This window comes from Equus quagga, chromosome 13, assembly GCF_021613505.1.
Source record: "Equus quagga isolate Etosha38 chromosome 13, UCLA_HA_Equagga_1.0, whole genome shotgun sequence".
In the NCBI taxonomy this organism is placed as follows: Eukaryota; Metazoa; Chordata; class Mammalia; order Perissodactyla; family Equidae; genus Equus; species Equus quagga.
Window position 1 is genome coordinate 24,025,321 of NC_060279.1, and position 22,155 is coordinate 24,047,475.

The 22,155-nt window shown below is 38.6% G+C and overlaps 1 protein-coding gene across 2 annotated transcripts in view; it reads left to right on the forward strand.

The window, feature by feature from the left end:
* LPGAT1 (lysophosphatidylglycerol acyltransferase 1) overlaps positions 1-20,934 on the forward strand; it is a 76,852-nt gene extending 55,918 nt beyond the window's left edge. For both annotated transcript variants that reach the window (XM_046682309.1, XM_046682310.1), the window contains exons 7-8: positions 12,469-12,575; positions 14,681-20,934. In XM_046682309.1, coding sequence (XP_046538265.1) covers positions 12,469-12,575; positions 14,681-14,832 — 259 coding nt within the window. In that variant the 3' untranslated portion in view covers positions 14,833-20,934. The remainder of the gene's footprint in view (positions 1-12,468; positions 12,576-14,680) is intronic.
* Positions 20,935-22,155: the final 1,221 nt, after the last annotated feature.

Consider the following 22,155-nt stretch of genomic DNA (forward strand, 5'->3'; position numbering starts at 1 on the left):
AGGCAAGGAGACTTACATGGTGTCTAAGGCCCTGTTTGACCCGCTCTTACCCTCTGACCTCATCTCCTGTTACTTCCCCTTACTCACTCCACTTTGGTTGTACCCGCTTTCTTGCTGTCCTTGAATGTGCCAAGGGTGTTCCCATCTCAGGCTCTTTGTACTGGCTGTTCCCTCCTCGCCAGAGAGTCTTCCCTTGGAAATCTGTAATGCGTGACAGTGGAGTCAGGATGATTTTCTAATTATATTTCTTATAGTTGGTGGTTATAAAGGTGATATTTGAAGCCCATCCCATAGAGATAAAGTCACATCACTTCTTAGATACCAGAATTAAGTTCTAAAAAACACAATAAGCAAGAAATCCTATACCATATTTCATTAATTAAGATTTTTTTTCACATTTTAACATCTCTGAAATTGGGAGACATCTTAAAATCAGTATAATAAAGCATTACTTATAAGTTAATTGGATATTTAGCATGCAGCACTTCAAACAAAGTCCAAAAAGTAATTGCTGCCTGTCCCCTCTCCCCCCAAAAAAGGCAGCAGTGACTGCCGTATAGTTGGTATTCCACTGTCAACAGTGAATGCCTCTGGGCAGGGCGTCTTACTTCTCATTGCAGTATTTGAGGTTCTTTTTACAATGTGAATGTATTAACTCTTCAATTTAAAAAATTAATTGAAAAAGGGAAAGCTTGCAGTTTAGAATTTTGGTTTAAATAATCATTTGAATAATCACAACAAAAGCATTTTCATCATGTAGTTATAAGAATTTAATAAGTCACATTTAAAATGCATACCATTTAATAGACACTAAATAGATTTTACCCCTTTAAATCATGGATCTTGAAATATTCGAGTTATATAGTCTGGGTTTTTATATTCTAGTGATTTATCCATAATTTAAAGGTGAGCTTTAAGGGGCCAGTCCATGGCCAAGTGCTTAAAGTTCCATGCACTCTGCCTTGGTGGCCCATGTTTGCGGGTTTGGATCCCAGGTGCAGACCTACTCCACTTATCAGCCACGCTGTGGAGGCATCCCACATGCCAAAAATAGAGGAAGATTGGCACAGATGTTAGCTCAGGGCGAATCTTCCTCACGCACATAAAAAAGTGAGCTTTCAGAAACTTAAATTTCTATAATTAGACTTTTTTGGTGTTAAAGTTAGAATAAAGTGGAATAAAATTAACATAGTAAAAATCAGTTATTCAACCTAATGGGGACCTAGTTTCAGGTCACCTTTTCCCAGTAACTGTGAATAAAGTGGTTCATGCCAGGTACTAATGATGCATTAGAGGGTTACCACCTTCAGCTCCAGCCACAAAATCACTCTTCTGGAAGTGAGGTCCTAAGATTGCCTCTTGAACTAAAAGTGGCTTTTTTTTTTTCCTCTAGAGGAAGGAAACAGTGTCCTATCTTTAGCTTTTCCTATGCTATGGCTTTTCTCTATCATTGCTTATAATTGTTGCTTATTTCACCCCTACTTCTGCTAACAATTTTCTTCTTCCAGTCTGCTTTTCTTATCATCTCTTGTTTTCTATTGCTTTGCCTCTTGTGTCCTAGCTTTTCCCTGGAAAAGGTGGGAAGTTCTAGTTATCAGTTGCTATTCAGAGCTTCCAGTTGGAAAGTGGAGAGTTACACATTAAATTTAATCTTCAGGTTTTTAGTTCTACTCGGCTGCCTTTATTAATGTACACCACCCACAAGTTCTTTTTTCTTTTCTGCACCAGCAGTTTTTTTCCCCCTTTCCTTTAAGAAAATAAAACATTTTGGTTTGGCACCATTCAGGAGGCTGGAGACATTAAGTAAGTGATCTTAACTGAGGTTTGATTATATGGTGCATTTAATTATGTATTTCTGTAATGAAATTGAAGATCTGAAAAATGTGAATCATCATTTCAAATAAAATAAAATCTCCATCCTTTAGTTAGAAGATAAGCTTAATTTCTTCTCAAATATTGATAAGAAGTTATACTTGAAACAAATTTTTTACTGTTAATATAGTAAAGAACCAAGACTATAACCTATAAATCTAACTTACCAGGTTATTTTCAATATATGAATCTGGACATAATGTGCTTTAGAGAACTATAGTGAGCTTTAGAAATGAAGAACGCTCTCCCTGCCTCCTTGGCCCCCTGGGGCTCCTGATGTCTTCACTTTCAGATCTCTTCAGGGTCAAGCACAGTGGCTGTGGTTTTAAAAAAATATTTTTTGTTTTCTAATTTAATTTAGCTTTGTTGGAAAAAATTCTTAGAGTTTAAATTTTAATTGATTAACGGTTAAGCATAACTCCCACTGATGATCCCTATTTATCTTTCTGTCTATCTCCACACAAACTTACACACACTGTCTCTGACAGATTGCTTAAATATAGACCTTCTCCAGGATCCTGTTTTTAGTCCTCTTTTTTTTTCCTGTGGAGGTTGAGTTTGTAACAGGAGAGTATGTATAAAGAGAGAAACGGCTCCTCTCTAGGTGGACCCCTGGCTCTCAGTCTTTCCAAACCCTCGCTTACCTTCCTGTTCTCCACCTGGATACCGTTTTGCTTCTTCAAACCTAATATTTCTAAAAATGAACTCATTTTTCTTCACACAAACTTCATCTCCTGGCTTTCCAAGTGGGGTCTTTGTTAACATTGTTCTGCCCTCACCCAGAATGAAAACTTGGGAGTTCCTTTGACACTGCTGCTCTTTAATTTTATCCTCTCTCATATTCAGCACCAGTTCCCATGAAAGATCACTCTGCTTGTGTGTTTGTTTGTATTCTCTCTTTTTATCTAAATGCCACAGTCTAGCTCAGGCCCCATAAGCTCTTACTGGGCGTATATGTACTTATTAAATATCCCTTTATTGACACTGGTTTCCCACTTCAGTCTTTCTTTTTTATTTTACTGCTATATTCCTCTTCCTAAAGCACGGTACCTACTTTCTTTCTTTCTTTCTTTTTTTCATAAACATTAGTGGGACAGTTGGCAAAATCTGAATGAAATCTGTAGATTGTAGATTAGGTAATAGTATTCTATCAGTGCTAATTTCCTGATTTTGATCATTGCATTATGGTTATGTAAGAGACTGACCTTGTATTTAGAAAATACACACGGAAGTATTTAGGGAACATAATATCTGTACTTTTCAAAAACAGGAAAAATCATTTATATGTCAGAAAAATGTAGATGTATATATGGAGAGAAACAATGATAAGATAAAGTAAATTTGGGAAATCTTGATATTTAGGGAAGCTGGGTGAAGCATGCATGTGAATGTACTATTTTAGCAACTTTTCTCTGAGTCTGAAAATACTTTAAAATAAAAAGTTTTAAAAAGTCCTTAGGAGATACGGGGAAATCTCTGTAGCTTCCCCTCAATTTTGCTCTGAACCTTAAACTTCTCTACAAAAATAAACTCTTAATAAAAAATTTATAAATCATTAGACTCATGGAAAGCATAATAGTGATTCTCTTAAGCAAGTACCGATGTCATGTTTTACTTAGTGGATAGTTCAGTTCATTAAGCAAGCATTTGTTCAACATCTTAATGAGTCTCAAAAGATGTAACACGAATAAGATGTAATAAATAAATTTGAGCAACGCCATCTCATTGTTCATACTCTCATGTGGCGTGTTGGTTTGCTGTGGCTTAGACTATTAGAAGGAGCAGGCTCTGGGCAGCGGGTACTAGGTCCATTATCCCTGACTGTGAAGGGACGCAGTGGCCCAGGTGCTGAGTACTGGCCATCTCCCTCTCCACATCAACGTTGAAGTCCCTCAAGATTCTCTCCTATGTGACCCCAGGTTCACTACCTTAGAGCCTTGTTTTATCCCTGTATTAATGTGGCTAAAAGTTTATATCTGAGTTGCTGAATACTGTTTTCAGATAGCTGAGTGGGGTTTTTTTAAGCCTTTCTAGTGGATCCAGGGGAGCTATAAATATTGGTCTGTTGAGGATGAGGGCTGAGCAGCTTTCCCCAGGACAATGGCTTAAGGCAAAGCTTCTGGGAATTGAATGCTGGGAGATATTCTGATGTGTTAAATTTGACAGTATCTGTTCTTGTCTGTAAATCTATTTTTGGTGACAGGTAGTTTCTGCATTTCTGAGTTATTTTTGTCACACTAACCCTGATGGTGTCAATTAACTATGCCCATGGTATTGATGGCACCTCATAAAGTTTTACACTGGCAGATTACTTTCAATTTAATTCAGTTCAGCAAACTTGAGTTCCCATGAAGGAGCAGGCACTAATTCACACACTGGTTGTCCAAAGATGAATATAGCACAGTCTGATAGAGGAAACAGACACATAAGAAAATAAACAGCATAAACTAATCAGGTTAGTTACTCAGGACAGATTTGGCACCGAGAAAGAATGATTAACTCTGTAGGAGAGGAGGAGGAGGAAGCTGAAGTCGAAGAAGACAAAGGTGTGTGATAGAGCCAAATCCTTGTCTTCCATATAGGGAGTCAGTGAATAAATTTTAAATTGGATAATCTGGAAATAGTGGTATCAGCATGATAATAAGCAGAATGGAGGTGAATAGCAAAAGAAAGTTGAAAGGGATTGCATCTAGGAAGCGGGTGTCTGAGGAGGGGAAAAATAGGACTGTTACTGTCTATCCTGAGCCCTGTAGTACTCTGACTTTTGAAAACAATATGCGTATTGTTACTTTGTTAAAAATTTTTCTTAAATCCACCTTAGTCTTTTAGGTCAACTTAAGTGATGCCTTGTCCATGTATCCTGTGCTGTAAGTAGACACATACACCCCTTCCTTTAAACCTACACAGAAATTCTTTAACCTCCTTACACAACATTCACCATATTCTGGTTTTAGATTATTTGTTTACTTTTCGTATCCCTCCGCTAGATTATTAGGTTTTTGAAAGCAGGAACTGTTTATCTCAAAATCTTCTTCAGTGCTCATTAGCTCCTTGTGTGTTGTTGGCTTCTGGGCATAATTAAATTGAGGGTTTAGCCGTGTTGTCTGTTAGCTCACATTGTGGAGTCTTGGTGGCATGAAAATTCGGCTGTTCTAACTCACATGTATAGAGGTGCAGCTGCTGAGCAGTATTTTATATCCTTTTTTGAAAGTGTAATTTATCTAGTTCTCTTAAATCTGATTCTGTGGATTTTGGTAGAACACTGTGTATTCAAGAGCACTTTCTGGGTTACTGATAGTAAGAATTTTTGTTACTTGAAAATAAGGAGCTAGTTTCTCATTTAGATAGCTATTGGTATTGGAAAGATTTATTTCTGTTATTTATTTATTTATATCCCACAAGAACTCCCTTTATTTGATCCCAAGAGGACTGGTATTCAGTGCATTTGATACTCTGCCATGTTAGGGGATTAGTTGTTTTAATATTTTAATCCCACAGTGACCAAACAATCGGAGTAATAGAAGTAGATTGCCCTTGAGGGAGCGCTTGGGCTGCCCTCGTGGCCGTCTCCCACCAAGAGAATGTCCAGGCTGTTCAGGGCAGATGGTGGGGTAGGTTTTCTGTCAAAACAGAGCCCCACGCCCACACTCCCCCCATTTAAAGCAGTAGATACTTTACCAACCTCACCACGGTCGTTCAGTAGTTTAATTGATAAACCTAAACTTCCTGCTTAATTCAGCCTTATTTTTTTTAAATTTATTTTTATTATATTTTTGTAAGGAAGATTGGCCTGAGCTAACATCTGTTGCCAATCTTACTCTTTTTGCTTGAGGAAGATTCTGCCTGAGCTACCATCTGTGCCAGTCTTCCTCTGTTTTATGTGGGATGCCACCCAAGCGTGGCTTGAGGAGCTGTGTAATGTCCGTACCCGGGATTCGAACCTGCAAACCCTGCGCTGCCCAAAGTGGAGCACGTGAACTTAACCACTATGCCACTGGGCCGGCCCCAATCTAGCCTTACTTTTCTCGTTAAAAGATGTTTTAAGTACTATTTCAAGATATTCTTTAGCCCTATGACTCTTGCTAAGTTATCCTTAGGTTGATTGTGTCTGATGTCACATTTACAGAAATAGTATATTTTAGAGGTTAAAAAGTAATGCAAATAATTCCCCAAACCATGTGGCTGCTACTCAGTGTAATAGAGGTGAATATCTTAAAAGTGCTGTTTATATTGCAAAACTGTGTTAATACAGTATTATCTAAAAATAAAAAGTCAGTAATTTGTAGTGCCATTCACTTAAAAAGTAAAATCTAATTTTCAAATTTAAATTTGTAATTCTAAAACATTCCTCTAGTATCAGGATGAAGTTAACTGACTTTCCTAAAAATCCAAATATTTACGGACATTTAATTTGAAAGAAACACAAAGAACTCGTGTCCAGAACTGTGCTGGCCAAGAGTTGTGGGGCTTTGTTTGCTTGGAGTCGGCCACATACCATGGTTCGGGGGTCAGTCAGGGGTTTGGGGGGTTTCTACTCAGAGGTCGCGGCTTCTACTCTGTGCTGACTTTTTTCTGGCATTCCTCACTTTCCCAACTGCTGTGTCGGCCTCATCTCTGTGCTCTGATTCTTCAACCAGTAAGACTGCATGTTTCTGTGTAAGATGGAGCCTCTCTGTGCAGCACAAGCTGGGAACTATTCTCACGTAAAAAGCTGTAAAAACTGGAACACTTGCCCAGTGCCTCTCCTGTTTTCTAAGTCCTGACCCTCCTCCAGTATCTGCCTCCTCTAGTCACCCTCCAGAGTCTCCCACTGATTACTTTGTGCGTTTTGTACAGAATTTATAGCTGTTACCTGTGAACTAACAAGCAGCAGAACCTCTCTCTTGTTTTATTTTAATGGATGTTAAAAGTCACAGGGAGAGTTACAGCTAAATCTCAAATCATAAGAGGTAAAAGAATAGATTTTGCTCTTAAGTGTACCCCCATTCGCTTTTCTGGCATATTCCTTTTCAAGTGGCACTGCACGGTGCCAAAGTGACTATAAATATAGGCACTGAAATCACATGGTGGTACTTAGTTATAAGATGTTTATCTGTATGATTCAGAATATTTTTATTAAGATTAATATTAAAAACACAAGATATCTATATTCTTAAAGAGAACTCATAGATGAATCTCTAGTATATGTCCCAAATTGGCATATCCCAGATTTAAAAATCTTTCTGTGAGAGGCATTCTTATAAATTGCTAGTCAGAATATAAATTGGCACAGTGTAGCAGCATCTTTCAAAATTACTGATGTATTTGGCAATTGACTTAGCTATTTCACTTCTGGAATTTTATCCTGTAGATATACTTATACACATATGAATGGACATTTGCACAATGTTATTCATTGCCACATTATTTATAATAACAAAAGATGAGAAACTGTTCATCAATAGGAAATAAGAGGAATTTAATGTTTACCATGTATTAAGAGATTACAATGAAATTAGAAAATATTTTTAACAAAATGATAATGAAAATATAACCTATAAAAACTTATGGGGGGCCAGCCTAGTGGTTAAATTTGGCACACTGCACTTTGGCGGCCTGGGTTCGGATCCTGGGCACGGACCTACACCACTCGTCAGCCATGCAGTGGCAGTGACCCACATGTAAAATAGAGGAAGATTGGCACAGATGTTAGCTCAGGGCTAATCTTCCTCAAGCAGAAAGAGGAAGATTAGCACCAGATGTTAGCTCAGGGTGAATCTTCCTCAGGAAAAAAAAACTCATGGGATACAGCATAATCTGTGCTTAGAGGAAATGTATAGCCTTAAAATGAGCTTCTCTTTGAAAAGAGAAAAACTAGGCCAGCCTGGTGGCATAGTGGTTAAGTTTGTGTGCTCCGCTTCAGTGGCCCAGGGTTTTCAGGTTTGGATCCCAGGTGCTGATGTAGCACTGCTCATCAATCCACATTGTGGCAGCATCCCCCATACAAAATAGAGGAAGATTGGCACAGATGTTAGCTCAGTGACAATCTTCCTCAAGCAAAAAGAAGAAGATTGGCAACAAATGTTAGGCCAGGGCCAATCTTCTTTACAAAAAAAATGAAGAAAAGAAAAAAACTAAAAATCAGTGATCTAAATATTGATCTCAAGAAGTTAGAAAAAGAAAAGCAAATGAAATCCAAAAATATAGTAGAAGGCAGAGAATAAAAAGGAGAACTTATTGAAGTAGAAAACATACAGTAGGAAAAATAACAACAATAAAAAAATTGGCTTTTTGAAAACACTATAAAATTGATCCACTCCTGGTAAGACTGAGCAAGAAAAAAAGAAGGCCCATGTTACCAATATCGAGAACGAAAAAGGGGACATCATGCCAGATCCTATGGTCATTAAAAAGACAATGAAACAACATTAAGTACAGTTCTTGCAAAACATAGAAAAGAGAGGATACTTCCCAGCTTGTTTTATGAGACCAGCATGACTGTGATACCAAAATCTGAATCAAGAATATTGTAAGAAAGGAAAATTTACAGGAAAATCTCTTACATGATTATAAATGCAAGATTAACCCAGTGATATATAAAACATACATCATATTGTGTACGAGAGCATATATTCCAGGAATGAAAGTTGGGTTTAACATTCAAAATCAATCAGTTTAGTTCATCACATTAATAGAATAAAGGGAGAAATTATACAAGCATTTCATTAGATGGAAAAAATTGATAAAATGCAAATCTCATTCATGATAAAAAAGAAAACACTCCTAGCAAATGGAAATAGAAGGGGATATCTTTAATCTGATTAATGGTATCTACAAAAAAAAAAAATCTACAGCAAGTATCATACTTAACAGTGAAGTGTTGAATGTTTCCTCCTGAAAGATCAGGAATGAAAGACAAGGGTGCTCATTATCACAACTTCTCTTCAACATTGTACTAGAGGTCCTAGTCAGACAATATGACAAAAAAAAGAAATTGAAAGTATAAATATAGAAAAGGTAAAAACAAAATTGTCACTGTTTGCTTTAATTCATCTTCATACCTGCAAACTAAGATTGTAAAATTGCTTGGTGAATATAGACATTCAATCCTTACATGTAAATGGCTGTTTTATGGCTCTTTAGGGTAGCTTTAGGTACCTAAAGAGATTTCTTAGAGAAGGGAAGAGGTTAGGAAAAGCTACTTCACAGAACTGACTTTTTTTTTAATCATGTCCCTTTCGAACCCAGTTTAAGTGGAGATAGTGGCTTGAGACAGGGAGTCTGGTCCTTTGCAGCCGAGGAGCAAAGATATAGCAGGGTGAGGAGATGTGAGCTCAGCATTGTATGGTGAACACAGAGAACATTTTTCCCTAGAAATATGTTTGCCTAACGGCTAAATTCTGTAGTATTTCATGTACACTGCAGGTGAAGTAGTCTGTCAAGCAGCCTTAGGATCTTGTGTATCCTATGTAACTTTCCCCCATAGGAATCTGCGTTCTTAGTTAAAATGGGGAGAGGAGAGAGAGGAAACAATAAGATGTTTGGAATATTATTTCTAATTTGAGAGTTTCTTATAATTCAAAGGATAGAAGTTACCCTTTGAAGAGATGGAAAGACAAACCTGTTTAAATAGCCCAGGGACTTCTCATTTGAAATTTTGTCTCCTTATCTGTACTCCTCTGATTATATCAATATTCATATTAAAGAGTCTTTAGGATCTCTGTCAAAAATTCGTCTTTGGAGCCGGCCCAGTGGCGTAGCAGTTATATTCATGTACTCCACTTTGGCAGCCTGGTGTTTGCCAGTTTGGATCCCAGGTGGGGACCTACGCACCACTTATCAAGCCATGCTGTGCAGCGTCCCACATATAAAATAGAGGAAGATGGGCACAGATGTTAGTTCAGGGCCAGTCTTCCTCAGCAAAAAGAGAAGGATTAGTGGCAGATGGAGGTTAGCTCAGGGCTAGTCTTCCTCAAGAAAAAAAAAATAGAATTCATCTTTGTAGTACTTGATAACAACTATTTATCTTACTTTTATATGGCTGGCTTGAGGCTGGCTTCACTATTCTCTCAATGGTATGTGTATATGAATATGTGTGTGTATATCATATACACACACACACAGACAAACACCCACTCTGTATGTGTAAAGTATTATACTGTATGAAAATAGTCATGGAATGCCAACCCCTCATAACAACTTCAGGTGTGGTCTCTTCACTGCAACTGTTGCTGAACCCAAAGAGCTTGAAGCACAGTAATGCTTGCCGTGAGTGATGTGGCATTTCACAACCACCACCAGCGCTAATGATGCCAAGTGGTGCCACTACCCTATGCCAAGTACTGTTGTAAGCACATTATATGTATAACAGCTTGTAAGGTAAATAATATTAGCCCCATTTTACAGATGAGAGAACTAAGTCATACAGAGGTTAAACAATTTTCCGAAGGTCGCACAGCTGGCAAGTAGTGGAGCTGGAATTCAACCCCAGGCGGTTTATTCCAGAGTGTGTACCCGTCATCACTATGCCACATTACCTTTTGGTATTACTTTAATTTTCCTAAAAAGCAAAGACTCTCCAAGAGTTAAAAAACAAAAAACAAAACCCCACTGTGTGTGGAAGGGAATCTCAGCCAGGGAGCCCCACTGCCTCACTTAGTGAGGCACATGGGAATGTGAGAGAGTGTGGAGGTGAGATATTTAGTTTGAAAGAGATCTTTCGATTGCTTAGGAGTACAGGCAGTAAAAGGGCTAAGAAATACTAGCCTGTAGGATGATTTTATGTAGTGTGAGCATTTCCAGTATTTTTTCTCTTTTTAAAAGTTATGACATTCTTTAATTCATCTATTTTTTTGTTAGCCCTTTCAAATCAAGAGAAAATCTAATCTGCTGGGGGATTTTATAGCATCATGTTGAAACTTGACATTTCTGGACCTTAGGATCTCCTACCCCATTAAAATATCTGATAAACCAAAACACTTCTATGTTTCTACTTTAGAGCAATGTAGCACAATATTTTGAGGAATAGAAAGATGGCTAAGAATGAGAAAGTTATTTTCTGGGTAAATAAACCTATATTTTGGTTACCTCTGATCCCTTTCAAATTTTTGAAAGCAAAATTTTTAATCAAAACTGTGATTTTCTTTTTTTTTGAAATTGGCTTTTGATAGATTTTTTCATACCACATTGCTCCCTCTCTCCTCTCTTCTTTTTCCTGTTCAGTAATACTTAAATTTGGGTGTGAAAATACCCCCAGTCTGATGTTTAAATATTTAGATAACATGAGAAAGGGATCTGGTTATAATGTGATTCTTAAATAATGTTCCTTCTGATTTTTTTCAAGTTGTGTGCAAACGACCATGCTACGTAGTATTAAAAGGCCTTGGAAGGAGTCTGCGTATTTTTATTTTATTTTATTTTTTGATGAGGAAGATTAGCCCTGAGCTAACAACTGGGCCAGTCTTCCTCTGTTTTATATGTGGTCACCACCACAGCATGGCTGACGAGTAGCTATTACTCATGGCTTAGCTTTGAATATATTTACATGATTATATTTATATAAATATATGATATTGTGCTAATTACTAAAGTAGCCATACAGCTGCTTTGGGAAGATGGGAAGGATGTGCGTGTGTAGTGGGAACGGGGATGAAAGAGCTTAATCCTCGTCTTCCGTAGTGAGAAGTCAGTAGATAGGCCCTAAATGTAAAGAAGAAACGTGGCAATGAATATCAAGATAATTGGCTAAAAGAGGTAAAAATCGATTCCTCTGGGGAGGAAGAAACGAAAGGCACTGCTATTTTTCATACAAACAAACCTTTGCAGACTTTTTAACCTGTGTCCCTTTGTAAGAAAAAAGATTAAAGAAAACCCCCCACAAAACTGGAAAACAAAAAAGAAAAAGAAACTCTTTTTTTAAGGTAAGCAAATACTTAGTACTTAGTCCCGCTGCCCCTTTCTGTTCTCACTTCCAATGTGTGTGCATCACTAACCATCCCAGTCTATTTCCTGTGGAGTCAGGACACGGTTGCGGAATCTTCAGAATCACGTTCCAGTGACCACTCCCAATCAGGAAGAGTTGGCCCTGCTCACGAAACCAGTATCTCTGATATAATTAGTGAAAAGGCACCAATTTAGGCAGATGCTGTCTGGTTCTGAGACGTTCGCACCAAAAGAACGTTGCTAAGATGCATTATTTGGCCTAGGATTTGACTACTCTAAATGTGTCCTAAAGTAGCTGCATTTTAAAACTTCATCTGTTCCGAATATCATTCCTACTTCAACTCACAAACATGGGAGGGCATAATTATATCTCAATAATTGTTCATAGATGTAGGATAATCTAAGAGTATGTTTTCAGCATCTAGCACTGGACCTAACCTATAATAGGCCAGTAAATGTATGAATGAATAAATAAATGAATTGTCTTGTATAATCAGCTGCAATTAAAAAGAAAACAAGATATCTTGAGAAGCTGAAGAAACCAACCTTTGCAAAAGCAAGAAGGGAGTCCATAGCTTCTTCTGCTTCTCAATCACCAAAGCTAACCTGTGGTTGTGAATGATTTTAACTTCGGAATTAAAGTAGTTTTTGCCCTTTTTTTCTAACTCTTAATAGGGTCTTTCCAGTTAAAGATGTGCCCCTGGAGACTGATGACCTTACCAACTGGCTCTATCAGCGTTTTACTGAGAAAGAGGACCTCTTATCGCATTTTTATGAAACAGGTACACAGTGTCCTGTTACATACATTCCTGAAGCTACTCCTAGTTCCAAAGGTGTGCTTTAGGGGAGATAATCATCTTTCAATTCTTCAGATACCCTAAAGGAATCAACGTATTTCTGTATTTAAGAAGTTCAGCTTACAATTTTCATAAAGAAAAATTTGTGTTGAATTTATTCAGGGTCTTACTTCATCAGCCAGTGTTGCAAAGATCAACTGATGAGTAAACTGTTGTACAAATGGATCTAAGTCAGGAGAGTGCACAGCGTGTAGAAGACCGCCGTCATGCACGTACAGTTGTATGGGCTGTTTTAAGAAACAGCAGATCAGGTTTATGTTTTGGCATTGTACATACTTGATTGTTGAAATAATACCATCATCTTGCAGTCATTTGAGATCATTTCTAATTGCATTTTTACATGCTTATTCTTTTCTTTACACCTAGGGATAAAGTTCATTTTTTAAGGTTCATGGATATACCTTTATACTTTTCTCAATAGGAGAAAAAGTCTATTTATCCTATTTTCTATACTTCATATTCTCTACATTCTGTGAAACTATGATGCAGTGAAAAACACCTAGGGGAGATGGAGAGAGGAGGAAGAAAGGGAGTTAGGAAAGAGCTCCAGGCACTACCAAAGACCTTTCACAAATAGCTGTGTTGTAGGCCTATTTTCTAGAGCCTACAATAGAAAAAAAAGGTGAAGAGAAAGTTGTCCCAGGTCTGAGGTTGGCCATGGGGTTTTAGATTAACAGAAGGACCTATTTTTTTCCCACTTAGACTTTTTTGGTCCGGAATTAAAGTGGATGTTAAATCAGACTGTCAAAGGCCAGATGCTGAGCAAAGGCTGATACTGTTAATTACCCTTAATGCTTTTGTTTGTGTTTAGGCTTGTTTCACTTTGCCCTCAACAGGATTCCTTCCCGATCTTAACTTTCTGACTCTGGGCTGTGGAGTAGTGCACATTAATGGGACAGGAGTTGGCCACTGCGTGTGTCTTTAGAATGCCTAGTGAGACTGATGGAACAAGATGGCCCTCTCCGCTGTGTGCAGTCCTTGGTCTTATTCTCAAGTTTTCTTTAAAGATCAGACAGGATGGATGTATAACAAGGCATGAGGTGATTAGGAGTCCACAAAGGTCTCTCTTCTTTTTCAGTCTCAGGCTCTTGCTTTATGGTATTTGTCCTAAATTTTAGCAACAGTAATGGAAGCCTCTTTATAAGAGAGCTGTTTGCATGATAGACCTTGAAATTTGAAAGTCCTCTCTGTAGATTGCTTGTAAGAAGCAAATCCTCTCAGAAATCAGCTTACCCTATGGGATTATCAGCGAGGACAGAGACTATCTGAAATGCAGTAGAGCGTTATCAGGATGACCTTAGGTAATATTGCTCTGAAATGCTGTGGCTTTCTTTTCCAGGAAAGAATTTGAAGACATCTGTTTACTCTGTGTTTCTCCTTTTTGTTATTAAGATATATTTCATAAAGCATATTGCCTTTTGAAACTGTCAGTGATTTACAACCACTTTTTTGTGGCAAAAACATTTAACATGTAAATGGAGGAATTAGTATAAGTTATGCTATTTTGAAATTATTTAATATTGATTTCACGCATCCTGTGTCCTGGCCACTGTGGAAATCTCTAGGGATACAGTGGGAAACAAGGCAACCAAAGTTCCTGCTCTCATGCAGCTTATATTCCAGTGGGAGACAGACAGTAGACAAGTCTGTAGAAAAAAGAAAGATAGGTTGGGATCATTACAGACTGTGGAAAGTGCCAAGAAGGAAATAAACACAGAGGTGAGAGTGACTGACGGGTAGGGGAGGTGGTGGTACTGAGGCAGTGGACGGGATGCAGCTGAACTGCCGTTCACTGAGGTGAAGGAGAAGCATGCCAGGCAGAGAGAAGAAGGCCAGAGGGTTAGAGGCAGGAAGGAGATCAGCAGTTTGAAAATTGTGTTTCAAATGAGATTTCTCATCAAGAGCAATGGGAAGTCACAGAAGATGCTTTAGAAAACAAAAAACAGAAACTCTAAACTAACATTCACCTTGTCTTCCAGGAGACCTACAACCACAGTAAAACGAAGTAATATTTCTATCTTGTCTTTTAGGGGCTTTTCCACCTCTCAAGGGCCATAAAGAAGCTGTTTCCAGGGAGATGACCCTCAGCAATATGTGGATATTTCTCATACAGTCTATTACGTTTTTGTCAGGCTATATGTGGTACAACATCATTCAGTATTTTTACCATTGCCTGTTTTAGGAATTGACTTGGACTTGTCAAAGTCACCATAGGAGTTCAGACTTTCATAAGTGTGCATTATTTTACATGTGCAAATCAGAATATTTAAAAAAAGCAAAAGAAATTCAATGGATGGATTAATATTTGTCCCCCTTTGGGATATTTTAAAACTCTACTAAAATGAGGATCAGTAATATAATGACCTGCTAATATATTTTAAGGACTCTTTGTGTTTTAAAAAGATACGCTCTACCACACATTTAGGCAAACATCACATTTGGAGAAGAGGAAATCATAAAATCATCCTAGAAGACTGTCTGAAAGAGATTCTGTTGCCACCAGGTATACTTGATAATCTAGTTCAAGCTCAGAAAGCTGTCTTCGTTCCTCTTAGCTAGTAGTCTCTATTAGCGCAGGGCTGACGAGTGCCCTCGTTCTAACTCCTGCTGTGTTACTAGTAACCTTGAGGGGAGCTGGTTGGCACATTCTGAAGAACTATTTCCCCGAGGCTTGCAGTGACGCTCTGGTCCTCAACAGCTAAGTGAGGTTCAGTGTCAGGCAGGCTCTGGGGGAGGGGAAGCAGTGTCCACTGGACACATCCTGGTACTAGAATGTGTCCTTGAAAAAGGCTGGCTCAGTCCCACACCGTGTTTACATGCACGAGTGCTTTCCCTTGTAGGAGGGGGTCACTTGATTTTTCTTTTTGTATAAAAGACATATCGTAGATGGATAATTGTCTTTTACAAAATGCACTTTTATCAGATATTGCAAAGGATTAGTAATATAGCCTGAAAACAAATGTAAGTGTGATCAGTGAGTGGGACTCTTGAGAGGCTGTCTTGTCTCTGCACGTGTGCCTGTGCACTGATGCTCTCCAGCGCCACGCTGCCCTGGGTGCCACACTGATGGCAGGCCTCTACCTGTGGCTCAGAGGCATTTTTTTTCCATTTTGGCATATTAGCACCAAATGTATTTGGGGATGATTGAAACAAACTAATGTACAACATTTAAGTGATCAATTTAAGGTCAAATAGGCTTAGAAAGATAAGAGCCAGAGGCAGACACTGGCTTAGAACAGTGACAAGTTCTCACATGGCGCCCCCAGACCCCCTGTTCCAGCATCACATCAAGTTGCTGCCCGTGTCAAGGTGGTGTAACTAGAAGACAGACCAGCGAGGAAAGGCTTCCCAGTCTCTTCCAGTTGCTCCTGAAGAGGATAAAGTTAAGTGTCTATTTCTAGAAAACATTTTTTTGTTTTTGTTTTTGTCACTCTGTTCTTGTGGTTTACCTCATAGGAGAACCAAACTCTTCTCAGAAAGTGCTGGCGCTGCCTCCGTCCATCTCCTGCACTCCCGCTGTAGAGTCAGAGTGTGTTTTCTGGTTTGGGATTGCAAGACTATTAAGATCCTAGTAAGTCAGTGATAGTTTCCTGTCATGTGAGCAGCGTAGGTTCCCCTGTTGCTGCTAATCGTACAAATGACAGTTTTGAGAAGTAGGACAGAAAATAAAAATAAAGGCTAACGTTTTCATTTTTAAATAAACCAAAAAAACTAAAAAGATGTGAGTTTTCTCCCAGTTATGTGGGAAAGGTAAAGCAACACCAAATAAAAGCCCACCGCAGCTTCATCTTTAGGTTAACTCAGTGCATATGAGAAAGAGAATGAAGCGTTAACTGAAATACCTCATTGCGTGTTACACGAGCTCTGGTAAAACGCGGAGGACAGTGTTAATATGTTTGGTTTTGTAATGGTTGTTATAAGATGCAATGTTTTTTGAAACCTAAGCATTTCCTTATGTATTTTGTGGTGACAGTGAATGGGTGAAACCAATCTCCATTTAGAGGTATGGATGATGATAGGAGGCCAAATAGAAGCTTAAAGATGCTTCTGTTTGAGGCCCAGCAAACTGCTAGATTACAGGATGAATTGAAATTATTCATTTGAGAGATTATTCAGCCATCTGGGGGATAAGTTGCTCATTGTCAGGTATGGCATGCACAGTTCTGGCTAATAGACCTTTTTCTCATTGCTAAAGCAAGTCAGAGGGAGAGCAGCCGGCTCTCCTATCAAAAAAGAGAAATGCATACGTAAATGTGACCTAGGGCCACTCTCACCATCACTGTGCTCCAAAGGAATATAATAGTGTTTAATGTACTGGACACATTACACAAATTATTCTGTGTGATGCTTTACTTTTAGCGCAGACTTATTTCAGCAGTCTCCACAGTGACATACCAATAGATGTGTGAGTTAATTTCTGAAAATAGACCTGTGAGTTGTAAATAGATGTGTATTTGATCTGCCCTATCCCTCTTTGATTCTTTATCAACATGTTCTCTTTCTTCTGTTTGCAAAATACGATTGTTTGAGAGCATTGATAGTGCTTTCCTTATCAGTAACTGGAGTTCTCCTGCCTGTGTTCGAAACGTCGAGAGAGAATCAGTGTTCTCATATGGCAGTCAGGGAAGCAGCAATGTGCCACTGTACAGAACTGAATAAGAATTCCTAATCTGTATTTTCTTTGTAAAGTGAGATGAAAGAAGTTTTGAAGAATATACATTTTGTCAAGGAGAAAGGAAATAAAACGTTGCCAGTTTTATACCAGTAGCTTGTAAAATCTCAGCACTTTTTGGTCTCAGCCGATCTGCCTAGATTCCCACAGCAGCGAGGGTTGAGAACTCGCTGCTGGATGCTGGTCTCAGCGAGTCACAGTGATGGAGCATCCGCTTGGCCACGCGCAGGGGCGGCGGCTACAGAAGTGACCACCCCAGCAGTTCGCTCTTAACTTCAGAAACTGTTATTGTTGTTGAAATATACAGATATTGTGGAGAAACCTCTATGCCAATGGAAGGTAAAGAATAGTCACAGAATGGAAAATGATGTTCTGGGTGGGCAAACAAATTAGTTGACTCTAAATAGTAGATTTTTTAAAAAATATGTAGCTATGAGTTCAGAGCTGTCATATTATTAAGTAGTTGTCAATATTACAACCAACTCTTAATTTTCCACAGTAAAGGAACTAGAGATTACTGGATAATTAATCCAGTAATAAGTCATAGTAAGCCAAAAAATCGAATTGTGTTTAGGAATTTGAGTTTTTGTTCTCATCAAACTTTTTTTTTCTTCTAGGGTTGCTTACTAATTAAAAAAAATGATTTGAGTTGTTTGTTAGTTTCTCTTGCCTGTATATTTATGATTATGTTAATGAGTAATGAAAAGAGTTGGAAAGACAGACAGCTTCAGGAAGAGGAAACACGGACACCTAAATAATCCATAGGCCAGGAAAGGAATAGGTAGTGGTATTGCAGTTGTTCTCAAGCCTTTTTATGAAAATGAAAAGTTAGATCACCAAATGCAAATGTCAGAAGGTCACTCTGGTGTTGATACCATGTGATTGATGTTAAGAAGGCCGCTCCATTCTTTGCTCGTGTCACTCACTTCATGTGGGTTTGTCTAGTAACGTTCTTTTGACAATCACTTCCCTAAAGACTCTTCTGAAGTGGGACCTGGTTATCATCATAGAAAGTAGTCTTTAATCATGGATAGTCTAATTGGATTCTTTTTATATTTAAGAAAATTGTATTTGCACTGCTGAGTAGGAAGAGTTAATTCTTTTCGTCATGACACAGGACTTCACTCCAGAGTTACTAGTACAAGCATGTCGGCTCTGGTCCACGAAGGATGGATAAAAGTGGTTCGTGTTATTTTTTGCCATGTAGTGCTGTGAACCTTACATCTGTTCACATTGCAAGGCAAAGTCAAAAGCAGCACTGGGCAGCAGGTGTACTGGTTCATTTTATAAGGGGTAGATAGAGGCTAATATGTTTGGGACCAAAACTACCTAAATTAGATATTTCTAGATCACAAAGGGGCCGGGTGTTCTCTGGAGCAGTAGCAATGACTACTGGTTGGTGCTCTATTGTAATCATTTTGCTTTGATCCCCAGCAATTAGGAACTGGACCCTGTGAATAAGCTGAGGGTGCTGAACTGTTGGGGGAGGGTGACTCTAGCCATATGGAAGATAAAATGTGGGTTTTTCTGCAAAATTTCCATTTGAGGATTTTTACATTTAATATTTTTTTAAAACAGTTGAAAGAGCAAAAAAAAATTTTTAAGTGTATTCTAGTTGCAAAATATGCACACATATTTTGAATGGCTTTATTTTTATTGTGTAAAACTGTTGAAGACATGACTGTGATGCACAAATTCTTCCATGTAAGGAGTCTATGCATTTTACAGTAACTTATTTCATGACCGGGTAATGAAACAGTTATACCTGGAGCCGCCATCGTCGTATTAAGTGCTTTCATTTTCTTTACAGTTATTACAAAGTTGTATTTATTTTATACAATGCCGTAATGTTTATTCAGCTTGTTGGCCTGTCTTTCTTTCTCTGTGTATCTGCATGTTGTAATGTATGATGAGAGTGAATGTAAAGGCTGTGGCAACTGTCATTAATTTTTGTAAAGGGCTGGTCACATGTGGATCTGGTTTATGAATGCATTTGGGATTATTTTAGTAACCAGATCACCTTTTCAGAAATTTAGATGTGAACACCAAAAGAAGCATTTTCTTGACAAAAATTAATAGCTGGTTCTATTTTTTTTTAACCTAGAAAAAATAAAGTTGATTTTTTTCAAGTAAAGTGCTTTTAATTCTTAGTAGTGGGGAGGGAGTGTTTGTGTTTTACTGAAGGTGTTTGGGGGCATTAACGTCTGTGGGCGTGTACTTAGAGCACACCATGGCAGCTGGATGCTGAGGGTAAACTGAAAAACCAAATGAAAAAACACCGTAGTTTCTTCTGTGGCTTTAAACTACCCCTCCCCCGGCCCCACCCCATTTTTCGCATCCAGAGGTGTACTGATAAATGTTTAACAGTCTTCTCTCTTGGAATAAAAATTATATGTACAATTGTACATAAGTTTGTTATAAGTTTTGCTGATAGCAAGGATATATAACACAATTAACAAATAATAATAATAAAACATGCTTTCTTGTAAATTCCATATAGCCAATTGATTCTCCCAAGATGTTTTAATTGATTTTTGCTGAACTCTTGTAGCCAACCTATGACTGCAATTCAACCATGACTTGAAAAATGGAATTACATCCTAATCCACTTATTTCTCAAATATATTGTCATTCTGTCTGGTATGTGATCTGTTAAACTATTTCTTATCCTTGCGCAAATTATACTCATTAAAGTGAACCACTTTTAGCTTCAGCACCAATTGTAAGCTTATATAATTTAATTTAAATAACAGCTGTTTAACAACTGCTGGCGAAATTGAACCATCAACTCTTGGGAGCCAGTAGGCGCTGTCTCCAGCACACCACTGCCCCGTCGTATTTTGTGAGGTTTTTTTAAACCGTTAGTGTTGAATAGACTTCTCACAGTTTATACTCTGCTCTCAGGAAATTCCCATCACTGACCCTTGCGGGGGGGCTTTAGAGATTGAGAAAGCATTAGCATCAGTCCTACAGAGCGTGCTTTCGATTTGAAGAATTTGACAAAAGCAAACTTTTCCTGAAGTACGTGGGAAGCTTGCATATTTCTAAAGTTGGTTCTGTGATTTCATTGCTCAAAGCTAAGTAAACTGATAGAGCCATCTCTAAGATTTTGTTTTGAGCATTTAAAACATTTATTGTTTAGATATTTGTTTGAAGAATGTATTTGATCCCACTGAAAGAATTCAAATGTATTAAAATATCTTATACAATCTGCTGAATAAGTTAAATGGTTAAGGTTCAGTCTACCTCTTCTTTTTGTGTCTGGATTTAGGCTGCCGTCTTGGTGAGTTGTAATTTTTCCCCCTTAAAGTGGTTTCTGTGGAAGACAAAGAACAAATTGGAAGCAGAGGCCTGAAAGCACATTGGAGGCGCTCAGAGATCTAGTGCTGACCAGCCCTATTCCTCATGAGCTGGGGAAAAAAAGCCATTGTTTTAAATTTCCACTTAATATGAAAATGCTTGTTTTTAAAATGTTTCTTCCTGCTGAAAACATGTATTTTTAAAAGGAAAAAAAATCCTCTTTTGGCTGTAAGAAAAAGTTAGCTATATGAGCAGGTGTGACCATATCACAATATGCTGATATGATAGAAATCAATAAATTTTTACCTCTCAGGACTTGGATCACCTTGTTCCTAACTCTTAGAGGCTTGAGAAACATAAACGAGGTATCAGTAATCCAAATCACATATAAAGACACACAGAAATGGAATGTGGGAGGAGTGTTGGCTAAGCCCTGGAAATGAGACAGGCTCCTTTCATACGCAGAAAGCTGCTCTTAATTAGGTATGATTGAACCGATTTCACAAAGGAAGAAATTGCAACAATGTTTTTCACCAGAAAGCCTGAGCCTATTGCAAAGCTCGTTCCTGAGTTTTCCCCTAGAAAGTTCCTGTCCCCTCTCCTTGAAATACTTTCTGCCTTTTAGGTCTGAGACTCACTCTAGAGATGGTCGTCAAGTTCTCACTGTTTGTTACCCCAGGCAGGAGAGACCACTGGGCCATCTGAGATTGTAGCAGCTGTCTTAGTGGTGTCGTTGAGAAATCATGGGGCTGGGATACCTCCCCCAAAATATCAACCGCTGCATCTTCATTTGTTTGTTTCTTTTTTTGTGAGGAAGATTGGCCCTGAGCTAACATTTGTGTCAGTCTTCCTCTGTTCTGTATGTGGGATGCCACCCCAGCATGGCTTGATGAGTGGTATGTAGGTCTGCACCTGGGATCTGAACCTGCAAACCCCAGGCCACCAAAGCAGAGTGCTCGAACTTAACCGCTACGCCACTGGTCCAGCCCTCTTTTGTTTCATTTTTGATGCAAAAACTCCCTGAAAAGTGTCTTCAGTTTTTTACGAGTTAACTAACACAGTATTGGGACCAGCTGATGGACATTTGAGGGAAAAGAAAATAGGTACCTAGAAGTGGAGAAATCAGAAGCTTGGAGTACTGGGTAGAGGAACCCAGGAAAGTTAGAAGACAAAGGGAACGCCAAAGGCTGCTGTCTACACAGAAGTGCACACAGCCCTGACACACAAGGACCCCAGGGAGTGTTCAAACACGATGGTCTTAAGGAAACCGGCTTCCGTGTGCACTCTGTCCTACGACTGCCATCCCTGAGGGCTCACCCTGCAGGATCACACCTGCCATTTCAGGTGCTCAGCCCTCTTGGCAGAAGAAAAGCATGCCTCTCAGCCATTAGGCATCTCCAGGATGCCCAACAAAAGCACAATTCAAAATATTGGTGACAAGGAGCCTCTTTTAATCAGAGCATCTAGAGCCCACAATAGGGCTTTTATCTTTCCATGATATGTACACATTTCAATAAGGACAAAGGATGGCAT